This window comes from Oryx dammah, unplaced genomic scaffold, assembly GCF_014754425.2.
Source record: "Oryx dammah isolate SB20612 unplaced genomic scaffold, SCBI_Odam_1.1 HiC_scaffold_11195, whole genome shotgun sequence".
Classification (NCBI taxonomy): domain Eukaryota; kingdom Metazoa; phylum Chordata; class Mammalia; order Artiodactyla; family Bovidae; genus Oryx; species Oryx dammah.
Genome location: NW_024080588.1, coordinates 14077 through 28059, shown reverse-complemented (window position 1 = coordinate 28059; position 13983 = coordinate 14077). Strand labels below are relative to the sequence as shown.

The following is a 13983-nucleotide window of genomic DNA, read 5'->3' as shown; positions in this document are numbered from 1 at the left end:
ACTCCCTGCAAACATAGGGCTTCTCCCCTGTGTGTGTCCTCTGGTGTCTGATGAGGACTGACTTCTGGCTGAAGCTTCGCCCACACTCCCTGCAAACGTAGGGCTTCTCCCCTGAGTGTGTCCCCTTGTTTGTGATGAGACTTGACCTATCCTTGGATCCTTGCCCGCACTCTCCGTACTCGACTTTTATAATCCCTGAGACCCCTGCCCCCATGAATAATTTGCCTATGTCCTTTGGATTAAGTTTCTGGCTTGTGCTGGGCTCTTCTGTGATTCTCTCATGCACCCGAGAAGCCCCCATTTGTCTTCTGGGTGAGTAGGAGGAGGCCCTTGAAATCCTCTTCAGTCTTATGCTTTTCAGCAAAGGTTGGGGCCTGTCCTTGGCCTCGTGACCCTCAGGTTTGTCACTTGGGCTGTGTGGATCGGAATATCGCTGCTGCTGATTTTGATTGCCTGGGCAGGGATCCTCTGGTTGGAGGTGGTTTCTTGCAGATGGTCTCGGGAAGGTCTGAGAGGGGTGATTGCGTTGGACATGTTGGCTGAGGAATTTCTGACTGGAGAAGGCCAGAGAGCAGGAGGCACATGGGTGGATCTTGGGCTTTGGTTCTGCTGAGAGAGGAAGCTTTTGGTCAGGCGGCTGGTTTGCCGAGGAAGGCCCACCCCACCAACCATCTTAGTGTGGGCAGCGCACGGTTCGTCTCTACAGTCCACTTTCCATTCCATTCTTATTCTCTGCATCTACAGAAGTCCAGGAGGCTTGTGTCAAGGGCCGTTTCTACATATCACCCAGACTCGGGACCTTCCAGCGGCCTCAGAGGCAGCGTCTCTCCTGATAGAGGTGGATCTGCAGGAACTTTTCCCTGCGTGTCGGCATCTGAAAAGCCATGTCACGGTGGCCCCAGGTATTTTACCCTACTGAAAGATAAGGCCCGATGACTTCGGGGGAATCTTCCTGAGCGGCTCCCTGGGAGGGGAAAGGGTCTATTAAGTTAGGGGCACCTGGCCTTGAGCTCTCTGCATGTGGGAGGCAGCACAGGGGGTGGTGAGAGCAGGTGCGAGTAAAGCTGACTTTGCGGCTCCTGGTTCAAGGAGCAGGCTTTGTGCCGATCGCTGCAGGAAGTGGGTTTCAGGCTGGACGAGGCCGAGCGGCCCAGGTCCCACCGGCTACAGGCCTCCGGCTCCTGCTGCCCCCACTGGTTCACAAGTTGCTCCTCTCTCAGTTTCCCATAAATCATAAAATAAGGCATGTCCTTTCTCAAGCCTCACCAGTATTCATACCTCATTTATTTCACTCAGACTTAGTCCATTTAACATGCACTAGGAAGCCCTGTTTAAAAATACATCTCCAGCCAGACTCCTCACACCCTCACTCCCGAGCATCTTTATCCAGCCCACTCTCCCCTCATGTCTGGCAGTGAACTGACCTATGGGCGGAATCCCCACTGCTGCCTCTTCCCAAAAATGAACCAAAGCATCATCTTAGCACAGAGAACATGCCACTTGCAGCTGAAAGCCACACAGTTGTTCTGTGTCACCCAGGAAGACCCCTGGGGCCTGCACATGGACACGGGCCCTGAGGCTTCCATGTTCCATCCAGCCTCCTTCCTCTCCCTCTGTGCTTCCTCCTGTGACCACGGGCATGACCTCTCTTCCCGGCCCTGGGACTGTGGCACTGGCTGCTCCCCTGCCTGGAATCCTTTCCCACAGGTGTTATCTCTGCAGAGACCCTGCCCACCACCCTGCGCCGCACCCCACCCTCTGCTCACGCTGATTGGAGGTGCTTTTCCTGCACTGGTTTTCCTCAGCACCAGCCCCCGTCCGGTGTGAAGCCCAAGCTGCCCCGGGGCAGTGGGTCTGTCTGTTTTGGTGCGCGGAGCCCTGTCTGGCACAGAGTGTGAACTCATATACCAAGAAACTGAAACAGTAACTGAATGCAAATCGCTGCACATGTGTCGCTTAGAAATGGGAGGAAATAAAGAAGAAACAGGTAAGGGGAGAGAGCTGGTAGGCACTAGAAAACTTGCTTTTTGCTTCTAAGCCTTTCAGCAGAAGGTGATGTTACATATTTTTTGCATGAAATATTAAAAATTAGAACTAACATTTTTAATATAAAATTTTTTTCCTAACAGTCATATGAAATGAATCAAATTCTGAGGCATTTTAATTGCGACCCGACTGACTTTGGACCAGATTGTACTCTGCTTTGGAGTCGGACCAGGGAGGCTCCCCAGGATGGGGTGGGGTGCTGGAAGAGGGGTGGCGCTCACCTCTCCCGGCTGTGAGCTCGCTCTTCCCGCTGCTGTCCCGTTTGATGCCGAGGTCCTGGCCGTACTCATCCCCGTACCAGACCAGCAGCTCACAGCCCGGCCTGACCACCTGGCAGGTTCGGTAGAAGATCTGCCCTTGATACTGAAAGGCCACCAGGTTCTGCTCCTCATCGTCCCGGGCACAGTTCACATACCTGAGGTCGAGGCCGGAAAGGGAAGGAACCTCAGGTGAGGAGTCCCCTCCACTGCTGGGCGATGCCCAGCTCAGGTGAGGAGTCCCCTCCACTGCCGGGCCACGCCCAGCTCAGGTGAGGAGTCCCTTCCACTGTTGGGCCACGCCCAGCTCAGGTGAGCAGTCCCCTCCACTGTTGGGCCACGCCCAGCTCAGGTGAGGAGTCCCCTCCACTGCCGGGCCACGCCCAGCTCCTTGCCTTCAGGCTCTGAGGCTGCCATGGCTTCCACCGCCCCTCATGGGGACCTTCTGTTCACACCTTCGACCAGGCCATGTGAATTCCCATTTCCAGATCCTGTTCCCGGTCCTCTTCCTGGCTGGAATGCTTTGCTCTCCTTTCCTAATTAGACACTTTATAGAGTCCAGTTCCAGACTCGTCTCCACCTGGACTGTCCGTGGGGCTGGTGACCTCCAGCTCCTCTAAACTCTGAATTAAGTTCTCTTTCATTCCACAGAACTTGGTGCTCCTCTGATAGCATGCAGCCCTCAGCACTCACCCCAGCCTGCCTTCTCTCCTGAGGCTTTCCTCCAATCTCCCCACGTGTATCCAGGGTCATATTCACTTGCCCTCCCCCTCCCATGGAAACTTGGAGAGTGCTCTGACATAGCTTGAGGCCCAGAAGAGTGATAGTTTATTCACTTTCTTCCTGCCCTGATGAAAGGAGCGGCCCTCAGAGAATGGCCCTGCTCATGGCCATCCTGCCCCCAATTCCTTCTGAGGCCTCGGGGCCCACTTCTCACTGGAACTGAGCCTGGGGAGGTTGTTGCCCACATGGACTCAAGGTCTCCCATGTTAGGTTATCCTGGCGCTGTGCAGTTTCTCAAAGATAGAAAAATTAAGGTTACTGTTCCTAAAATCAATTGGCTACTGTCTGTCTGCAGTTCTCCAAAAGGACATGGGATGTGTGATCTGCTTCAGTAATGAAGTTCACTGTCTAAACTGGAACATAAAATGCTTGGTAAGTGTCAGTTAAGTGAGTTAGAGTGTCCCTGGTGAATCTAGACTCCTCAAGTTGTTTTCAAGTCCCCCAGTTTTGTTCAGCGTATAGACTTGTATTTTGAGGGCACTATATATGCTATATTTTATTTCCTTCAAATGTCTTTTGAAATGAAAGACCATGATATGGAGGGAAGATGTGAAAGCTATTGAGGGAGACAGGTTGAGAAGGAAAGGGGTGGGGGCTTGAGGGAAGAGCGACATCTACAAACTGCAGACTCACTGCGCTCACCTCATCCAGTTGGCCAAAGACGTGTCCTTTCCGTCCACATACTCGTAGCAGTTTCTCCCTTTGGTGATCTGAGTGTCAGAAAAGAGATACAAGCTTTCCTCTCTATTTGTTTTTGGTAGGAAGTAATAGAAGAACTATTTCCCTTTGCAGTCATTGGTGCTCTTCAGCCTGCATGGATTCAACTGCCAGTTGGACCAAATGGTAAGCTGCTTAATCATCATTCCAAGTCTGAGTCTCTTGGTTCACTGAAGGGAAGGGCTCCACAAGGGAGGAATCACCTCTGTGTGTCTGTACCACTGTCTCCCACCTCTCCTCTGACCTTTAGACAGAGGTCCTGTGTGTCTGTACACTGTGGCCCCACCTCTCCTCTGACCTTTAGACAGAGGTCCTGTGTGTCTGTACACTGTGGTCCCACCTCTCCTCTGAGCTTTAGACAGGGGTCCTGTGTGTCTGTACACTGTGGCCCCTCCTCTCCTCTGACCTTTAGACAGGGGTCCTGTGTGTCTGTATACTGTGGTCCCACCTCTCCTCTGAGCTTTAGACAGGGGTCCTGTGTGTCTGTACACTGTGGTCCCTCCTCTCCTCTGAGCTTTAGACAGGGGTCCTATGTGTCTGTACACTGTGGTCCCACCTCTCCTCTGAGCTTTATACAGGGGTCCTGTGTGTCTGTACACTGTGGCCCCACCTCTCCTCTGACCTTTAGACAGAGGTCCTGTGTGTCTGTACACTGTGGCCCCTCCTCTCCTCTGACCTTTAGACAGGGGTCCTGTGTGTCTGTACACTGTCTCCCTCCTCTCCTCTGACCTTTAGACAGGGGTCCTGTGTGTCTGTACACTGTGGTCCCACCTCTCCTCTGAGCTTTAGACAGGGGTCCTGTGTGTCTGTACACGGTGGCCCCTCCTCTCCTCTGAGCTTTAGGTGGGAGTCCCCTGTTCACGCCCAGCGCACACAGTACACAGGACTGCCCATGTCATTGCTGACCGTGTCATCACCATCTGCATCCTTGCACGTAGACATGAGGTGCCCCCCACCACACACAAGCAATTTGAGGCCAGAGAACAGGGAAACAGGGGTGTTTCTCACCAGCCAGGAGTATCCACTGTTGGCGGCCTCTTCATCGTCTGTGATCTGGCCCTCATAGGGGCCAAAGTGCAGGCCCAGCGGCAGATCGGATGCCTCATTCCACACTCCAAGCCCAGCCTCAGGGATGCCTGACAGTCTGATACTTAACCCAGGGGGCAGAGTGAGGGCTGAGCGGTTGGCATGCCCCTTTTCCACTGCACAGTCCTTTACAAAGGTTGGGGGCCCGTGGGCAGCACAGCTGTCGATGAAGAAGTTCTGACACTCCTCACAATCTGGAGGTGAGAGCAACAGGGATGAGGGGAGGTATAGTGATGTTGCTGGTCGTAAAGACCTTCAGAAAGAACTGGGGCACTCACAGGGTGTGGCCTCGATCCTGCACCCCAAGTCATAGAGGAAGGGGATATTTGGGGGACCAAATGGTGAGGTGAGGTTATTGGACAGAGGCCTCGTAGCCCCTTCTCCGTGAGTGGGCCAGCGGGGGCACTCACAGAGGTACTCGTCATCCTGGGGCTCGCTGACCTCTTGGTACACATGGCCCTTTCTTTCTCGTAGACTGTACCTCTTCACTCCAGTCTCCGTTCTTTTGCGTTCTAAGATGGAGAACAGAAGCTAAGCAAGGCTGGTGGGCTTTGGAGAGTTAGTAGTCCCTGCTTTATCGGAAAGTGTGAGATCTCCTACCTGTTCGTCTATACACTTTGTTAAAACTTGTTTACATGTATTTCTTAAACTTTCACTTTTGCAATTTCATGCTTTAATGTTACATATTTATGCATCTTAGTTCCCCGATCAGGAATGGAACCTGCACCCCTGCAGTGGAAGCGGGAGTCTTAACCACCTAACCACCAGGAAGTCCCTTTTCTATACTTTGTTTCTTCCCCCTTTAACTCCTAGTTCAGGAGACTGGGGCTCCTCATTGACCACAGATGCCCAGTTCAGTGTTAGCTTCCTGCACTTCTCGTTAGTAGGTTTAACCTCCCACCTTCTCACTTAGGAAATAGTTCACTGACACACGTACTCAGAAAGCCTACGTCGAGGGCACACGACATGTAAGCCACTGAGCAGGGGTCTGGGCATAAACACTGACAAGGCAGGGGCCCTGTCATCACAGCGGGACTTACTGAGCTACTTGTAGCTCGAAACAGTGTCAGCACTTTTGCATTGAATGTAAAGCTTTCAAACACTGTATGAGTTATGTATCCTTATCTTCACTTTACATATGAGCAATCAAGACCTCAGAAAATGCATAAGATTTTCCCAAGGCCCCATTGCTAACTTCATGTCTCAGATCAGTCCAGCTTAAACCCAAGCCTACCCAAAATTCACGCCACACACCTAGTCCATACTTACTAGTTTTTCTACAGGGATTAGAGGAACTCCCCAAAGTTTCTCTTACCGACTTTTTGTCTGGGGTGCTGTCCAGGGATCCTTGCTTTTCTGGGAGGGGGCACCGGTTTCTGAGCCTGCTTGGAGCCACTTGTCTTCAGCAATTTTGCTGCACCTGGCAATTCCTTCAAACTAGATTCCTTAGTTAATGGTGCCCTGGACATTGCCTTCCACATGAATAAAAGACAACATGCATTTCTTTAGTTCTTTAGGACTTTATGAAGTGTTTTCACATGCACGACTTTAGCTAATACTTTGACAATTGGAAATACCTGATGGAGGAGGCGTCTGAACACTGGAGTGTAAAATAAGGACCTAAGTGGGTAGTGAATCAAAACTAGAATTCTTATCTTAAGGTTCTTTCCCTTCAACTTTCTGCATAAAAGTGAGAGCAAGGCAAGAAGAATAGCTGGAGGTCAGGGAAAGAAGAGGGTAAGGGCTCATAGAAAAATCCCGGAGGTTTTCTATTAATTAGTGGCCCTTTGATGGACGAGGAAGTATGGAAAATTACAGAGTGGACAAAACACATCTGGAAGATCAGGTGACAAAGCAGTGAGATCGAGAAGACGAAAGATGATCGGAGAAACACATTTAGACAATAAAGAAAATGAGCTGAAAGTTGCAGGTTGCCATGTCCTCTTAGAGACAACGTTTAGAATTAAAGTAGCTGGCCTCATCAATTCTGCTTGAACAAGGCTGTATGACTAGCTGGTTCTCCTCAGTTTCCTGATCCATAAATTGGTATACACGCTCATTCTTAATGTTACAGTGGACATGAAATTTCATAACATTTCAACAAATCATTGTGTGAGCTATTGAATACAGTATGAACGTGAGTGTATATCCCTGCCATCAATTTATCCTTTCAACTGTCTCTATATTTGAAGTCTAGCTCACAGATACTGTCTTTAGCATTCTTTGACCTTCTTACTCCTAGATGAGTGTCTAAATGTGGAGTCACTCATTCACAAAACATTCAGGGGGCCCTCAGGGGCTTTAAGCTGGGCCTGGACTTCTGAGAATTAATGGGTATGGGCTAGGCTCCCAAAGCTCACAACACAGGGCAGGCTAAACAAATGATTCCAAACATGAGAGTTGCCTAATCAGAGCTCTGGGGAAGGACTTGTTACTTCCTCCTGCAAGAATGAGCATTTGAAATGATGCCCAGATGAGTTTCTACTCAAAAGTGGGTAATCTATGCGAAGTCCTTCAGTTATTTTCTCATTTGTTGCTTTTCAGTCCTAAACCTGAGGCTTGTCAGGGTTGCAAGTTGCTTCCTCTTATTGGACTGGGAGGCTCTGAAGTAGGGATCCTGTCACCTTCATCATCCTGGACCATCCACTCTGCAAACTGCCCAACATGTCCTTAAGCTTCTTCATCCTGGACCGTCCACTCTACAAAGTGTCCAATGTGTCCTTAAGCTTCTTAATCCTGGACTGTCCACTCTGCAAACTGCCCAACATGTCCTTAAGCTTCTTCATCCTGGACTGTCCACCCTACAAACTGCCCAGCATGTCCTTAAGCTTTTTCCTCTTTGACCATCCACTCTAAAAACTGTGCAACATGTCCTTAAGCTTCATCTTGGACCGTCCACTCTACAAACTGCCCAGCCTGTCCTTAAGCTTCCCTTAGTCAGATAACTTAGCATATCCCTCCCTAGCACAGCACAAAAGAACTGAGGTTGAAAACATCTCTCAGATGAATGATATAAAGATGTATGAATAAACTTCATAGAACTATGGGAGTTTTAGTCATTTTGTAAGGAGTTTAGAAAAAGTGCTTTGGATTAGATTGCACTACCAGTGATACTGTGATCTCAGGCATATAATTAATCATTTTTTTACCTCAGTTTTGTGATCTATAATGGTGATAGCTATATACCTACTGATAGGTATGGTAGGATTGTTTTAGGGTTTAAGTAAGTTTATTCACATAAAATGCTTAAAGTCTGAGATATTGTGAAAATAATGTAACAACAGAACAGCCTACTATTGTTGCTGTTCTTACTAAGTATAAAGATGGTGATGATATCAGACATTGTGCTAAAGATTCAGGACAGGAAGGCAGCAGTCTCCAGGATCTCTGTGTTTTCTCCCATTCTCACCTGTGACTGGATCCATGAGGAGGATATTTTGGCAACAGGATTTGGGAAATACTCACCTTCTGGTGTTTATTGTGCTCCACTCTGAAGGCCATCGAAGAAGGTTTACCTAAAAAATGACGGGAATCAGTGTTTTGGTTGTTAAAAGTTTCCAAACTCTGGGCATTCCAATTAAGGACACAGAATTCTGAGCCAGAGAGTGACAAGGACAAGGATTACCAAAGGAGGAATGGAAAATGATTTCTGTATCATCAACTCCTATGCTTCCACTGGGAGCATTACATAATTTTCTTAAAATTAAAAAAAAAAAGAAACCTCATCTGTGCCTCATCTGATGTCCATAAAGTATCTAATAAATTTACTAGCCTTTCATGGCAAAAATACTAAAAAAAGTAGAAATAGAAGGAAGAGACTGCAATATAATAAAGGTCATATATGAAAAGTCTACCTCTAACATCATAGTCATCAGTGAAAAGCTGAAAACTTCTCTAAGATCTAGAAAAAAAGGCAAGGATGCCCATTTTCAACATTTCTATTCACCATAATGTTAGAAGTCCTAGCCAGGGCATTAGGTTAGAAAAGGAAACATAAGGCTTCTATTTGGAAAGAAAGAAGTAAAATTATGTCTGTTCACAGAGGACATGATTTTATGTACAGAAAACTCTTTAAAATTACACACACACACACACAAACCTACACAGAAAGTTGCATGTTACAAAATCAACATTCAAATATCTTTCCATGCATGAACGATGACCATTCCAAAAAAGAAAATAAGAAAACAATCCTATTTATTTTTCATTTTTTAAGGACTATAGTCAAGATCTAAATTTAAGTTAAAAAAGATTTATTTTTATTTATTTATTTGTGCCAGGTCTTTGTTGCAGCATGTGGGATCCAGTTCCCTGACCAGGGACTGAACCCAAGTTGTCTGCGTTGGGAGTGTGGAGGCTTAGCCTCTGGACCACCAGAGAAGTCCCACTAATGTTATCTGTAATAGCATCAAAAAGAACGAAATAATTGGGAGTAAACTTAAAGAGATGAAAGACTTATACATTGAAAACTACAAAGTATTGCTGAAAGGAATCTGACAGGAGTAAATAGAAAGGTGTCTTATGTTTATGGATTTGGAGACTTAATATTATTAAGCTGTTCATACTACCCAAAGCAATTGAAAGATTCTATGCAATTCCTATTAAAATCCCAATGGAATTTTTTTCTGATATAGAAAATCCACCCTACAGTTAATACCGAATCTCAGAGGACCCCAAATAGGCAAAACAATCTTAGAAAGAACAGCAAAGCTGGAGGCCTCTGATTTCATTACACATTACAAAGGTACAGGAACCAAGAGTATAGTTTTGGCATAAAGTGTGTGCTTAGTTGCTCAGTCGTACTGACTCTGTGACCTTTTGGACTGTAGCCCACCAGGCTCCTCTGTCCAGGGGATTTCTCAGGCAAGAATACTGGACGGGATTGCCATTTTCTTCTCCAGGGGCTCTTCTTAACCTGTGGATTGAACGTGCATCTCCTGTGTCTCCTGCATTGAAGGCAGATTCTTCACTTGCTGAGCCACTGAGGAAGGCCGTTGGCATAAAGACAGACATGTCAATCAATGGAACAGAATAGACAACCAGAAATAAACAGAAATACATTCTTGGATACATGGTCTAATGATCTCCATCAAGGGTGTCAAGACAATGGGGAAAGTTTAATCCCTATAACGGATGGTGCTGGGCAAACAAAATATCCGTATGCAAAATAATGAAGATCTTACATCATGAAGAAAAATCAACTCAGAATGGATTCAAGACCTAAATGCAAGACTTGACAAGACTCTTAGAGGAAAACAAGGGTGAAGCTTCATGACACTGAATCAGCAATGATTTCTTAGATCTGGTACCAAGTGCACAAGTATTAGTAACAAAGTAAAAATACACAAATGAGATTACATTAATCTTAAAGTCTCTGTGCAGCAAAGGACACAGTGAATGGAGTGAAAAGGCCACCTATGGGACTGTAGAAAACATTTGTAAAATATGTATCTGATAAGGGGTTAACAAGCATACACCAATATGAAGCCTCCCTATAAGCCAGGAAGAGAACCTGATTGACCACGATGGCACCTTGATATCAAACTCCCATGCTTCAGCATTGTAAGAAAACAAATTTCTGTGGTTTAAGGCATGCAGTCTGTTTTGTTATGGCAGTCTGAGCTGACTAACACAGTGGGAGAAAGAATTCAATAGACATTTCTCCAAAGATACACAAATGGCCAACAAATATATGAAAAGATGCTCAACATTACTAATCAATAAGGAAATACAAATTGAAACCTTCTGTGATGGGCAATATGAATAAGAAGACAATAGCAGGTTTGGTAAGGATACGGAGAAATTGGAACCCTTATACACGATTGTTGGAAATGTAAAATGTCGCAACCTTCATAGAAAACAGTATGGAGTTTCTTCAGAAAATTAGAACTGCTGTATGATCTAGCAATCCAACCCAAGAGTCTATTTCCATAAAAAACTGAAGGGAAGATCTTGAATAAATAGTGTGCACATCTATGGCCACTGCAGCATTATTCCCAGTTGGCGAGATGTGGAAGCAATCTAAATGTTCATTGGTGGATAAACAGGTAAAGATTATATATAAGAAATATCTTATATCTGTTATGTACACAGGCACACACTGGAATGTTTTTAAGCCTTAAAAAAGAATTCTGTCATATGCTACATCAGGGATGGGCCTTGATGATAAGCTGAGTGAAATGAACCATACCCCAAAAGACAAATATTGCCTGATTCCACTTCTATGAGTTATCTAAATTAATCAAACCCATGGAAACAGAAAATATAATCGTGGTTTCCAAGGGCTATGAGGAGGAAGGATTGGAGAATCGTTCCTCAGTGGGTTAGGGCTTCAATCATGCAAGATGGAAAAGTTCTACAGATTTGTTGTACAGCAATGTGTATATATATCCCTGGTGGCTCAGTGGTAAAGATTCGGCCTGCAATGCAGGAGATGCAACAGACGCAGGTTCGATCCCTGGGTTGGGAAGATCACTTGGAGCAGGAAATGGCAACCCACTCCAGTATTCTTGCCTGGAGAATCCCACGGACAGAGGAGCCTGGTGGGCTACAGTCCATGGGGTCGCCAAGAGTCAGACACGATGGAGCAATTAACACTATGGCCACTAACACTAATGTGTACATAGTTAGCAAGAGAGTACCATACACTCAGAAATCGTTAAGGTAAATAATGATGTGCAGAGGTATGGTGGACCGTGGCATATGTATTCCCTATGAAGAATCTCTCTTCATGTCAAAACCTTTGCAGACAACCAAATGTTTGATTTTCATGTTCCTTTCTCTAGTTTTAATAACCTAAGGGAACAGAGGGACTTCCCTGGTGGCACAGTGGATGAGACTCTGCCTGCTGATGTAGAGGACACAGGTTCGATCACTGTTCCAGGAAGATCCCACTTTCTGTGGGGCCACTAAGCCTGTGTGTCACAAACTACTGAGCCTGCGTGTGCTCTGCAATGAGAAGCCACTCACTGCAACCAGAGAATGCCCATGCACAGCCACGAAGACCCAGTGCAGCCAAAACTAAATAAATAATTTTAAAAAATCTCGGAGAACAGAGATCCATAGATGGAGAATCATAGAACTATCTAAATTGTTTGCTCCAGGCTAGGAAGATTAACTCTTCTAAACTATCTGAGCAGCAGAAGAGGAAGTGAGCTGCTCACTTCTATTTTATAATGAGTGTACTGCATTTTATTTACCTGATGCTGTCTCTGGTCAGTGAAATGTGGGAGATCAGGGAGAATAAATAGTTCTCTCAAACCCTTTCCCAGAATTAAAACAAAGAATTAATTTCACCTTAGGGTAAGAAGATCATGTGTTGTTGTTTTATATACCTACATAAATAATGTATCTTGACATAATATGTTAATCATTTCCTCTTCTAAGAGATTTAATCCAACAACCAATTATGAGATTAGTATTAAATCTCTTTGGTGAGTTTATTTCTAAGTTTTCTTTAACTGCCTTTCATTAAGAATGTTTAGCAAAAATAATTCTTTTTAAAAAGAATGATAAATTTTAAACATAAAACTTTTGAGAATTACACTGGAAAACCTATACATTCATCTTCATTCAGGCTTATGTCAATATTCAGCCACAACCACTTTGGAATGCTGCAAATTATGTTTTCTTTGCTAACGGCTGAGATATAGTTGCGACCTAAGCCCAGACTGGTTTCAGGAAGACACCTCTACATCCTGCCGGCCCCTCACCTTGCTGCCTTGGTGTCCATTCTTCATCAGAATCCTCAGTGTCATCTACCTGGAGTTTGATGACCTGCCTGCGGTGATGCATGAAAGCTGGTTGAGTGGCTCTGAAACCTGGAAAGAAGCTAAATATTTGTTCTAAGAAGGAGGAACAAAGCACAGAAGCAATGGAAAGTGTCACAAAGTCAGGGAAATCAGTAGGACGGGCTGGGAGAATCTAAACAAGGCAAGAGGTGAGCTCTGCACTGCAGGGTCAACCTCCCTTTGGTACAAAACAATCAACATTTCCTCCAGGTTAGTCTCCACACAAAAGGGAACTGTAAGCAAATGAAGCCACCTACGAGAGGGCGACCTGAACACTGAGGGTGAAGGCCTGTCTCATGCTTCCCAGGCTCACAGGCCCCCAGCACTTCCTGTTACCTATAGCAATCAGCGCTTCGTAGTTCCTTTTCACATTCCTATACCGAATTTTTTCCCATTCTCCCATCTCTTCCCATTCTTCCTTGGAGAAGTATACAGAGATGTCTTTGAAAGCATCTTTGGCCTAAGGAAAACAATAGATTTCATCAGTGATTTACTAATAAAGTCAGACCTTAGAGCTGGGTCTTCTCCTCCACCTTTTGTGCAGGGAGTAGCCTGAAGCTCCTGGATGGTCTCTGTGAGACAGGGATGAAGACTTTCCTTCCCGACCGTGTCCTGCTTAACTCAACAAACACTGAGCATGTCCCTAACCCTCCCTGGGCACAGAGCAGTTGACAATGCCAGTATCCTGTTTTGTCCCCTCCACCCCACCGTCTCAGACAGGACCAGGCGTTCCCATCCTGTGTGTGGCCACAGAGAAGTGCACTCAGCTAACCAGGCAAGCAGTCTGTGGTCCTTCGGGGACCAGCGCCATGTCCTTCCTATAGAGCTGGTTTAGAGCCCAGCTTTGCCACCTCTGCCTCTCACCGTGGGCTTCCACTCTGTTCTCCCAGCAGCTCCCTCAGTGCTCTCCTCTGGAGACCTGTTTGGCCTCATGGCCATTGGAGCGCTCAAGGCCAAGGTACCTGTGGGAGAAGATGGTGCTGAGATAGCCCAGACCACTGTCCAGAGCCTGGTCTGTCTTCCTTGGGTGGAGTGTCCAGGGCAGGAAGGTGAGGGGAAAGTCAGGGTGAGGGTATTGGTGGGATGGACAGATCCAAACTAGCTATGACAGACAAGCCTAATGTGAACTAGATTTGGTTTCTTTGGTTCCCCTACAATTCAGCCCCTATGAGGAAAGGCACTGGGAGGGACGTGTCTGTGGGTGACGGAGGGATTCCTGAGGAGACCTGGAAGCCCCTAACTGCTGGACGGGGGTCGGGCTGAAATCAGAACTCTGTTCCAGTGCAGGAGAGGGAATATTTCAA

The 13983-nt window shown here is 46.4% G+C and overlaps 1 protein-coding gene across 1 annotated transcript in view; it reads right to left on the bottom strand.

Annotated features, from left to right (window-relative positions):
* LOC120860775 (histone-lysine N-methyltransferase PRDM9-like) overlaps window positions 1–13618 on the bottom strand; it is a 15269-nt gene extending 1651 nt beyond the window's left edge. The window contains exons 1-10 of the mRNA XM_040236494.1: window positions 13544–13618; window positions 13016–13139; window positions 12602–12709; window positions 8355–8404; window positions 6205–6361; window positions 5300–5401; window positions 4812–5083; window positions 3729–3796; window positions 2268–2461; window positions 3–606 (exon numbers count right to left, since the gene is read on the bottom strand). Coding sequence (XP_040092428.1) covers window positions 3–606; window positions 2268–2461; window positions 3729–3796; window positions 4812–5083; window positions 5300–5401; window positions 6205–6361; window positions 8355–8404; window positions 12602–12709; window positions 13016–13139; window positions 13544–13618 — 1754 coding nt within the window. The remainder of the gene's footprint in view (window positions 1–2; window positions 607–2267; window positions 2462–3728; window positions 3797–4811; window positions 5084–5299; window positions 5402–6204; window positions 6362–8354; window positions 8405–12601; window positions 12710–13015; window positions 13140–13543) is intronic.
* Between the last annotated feature and the right edge of the window lie 365 nt (window positions 13619–13983).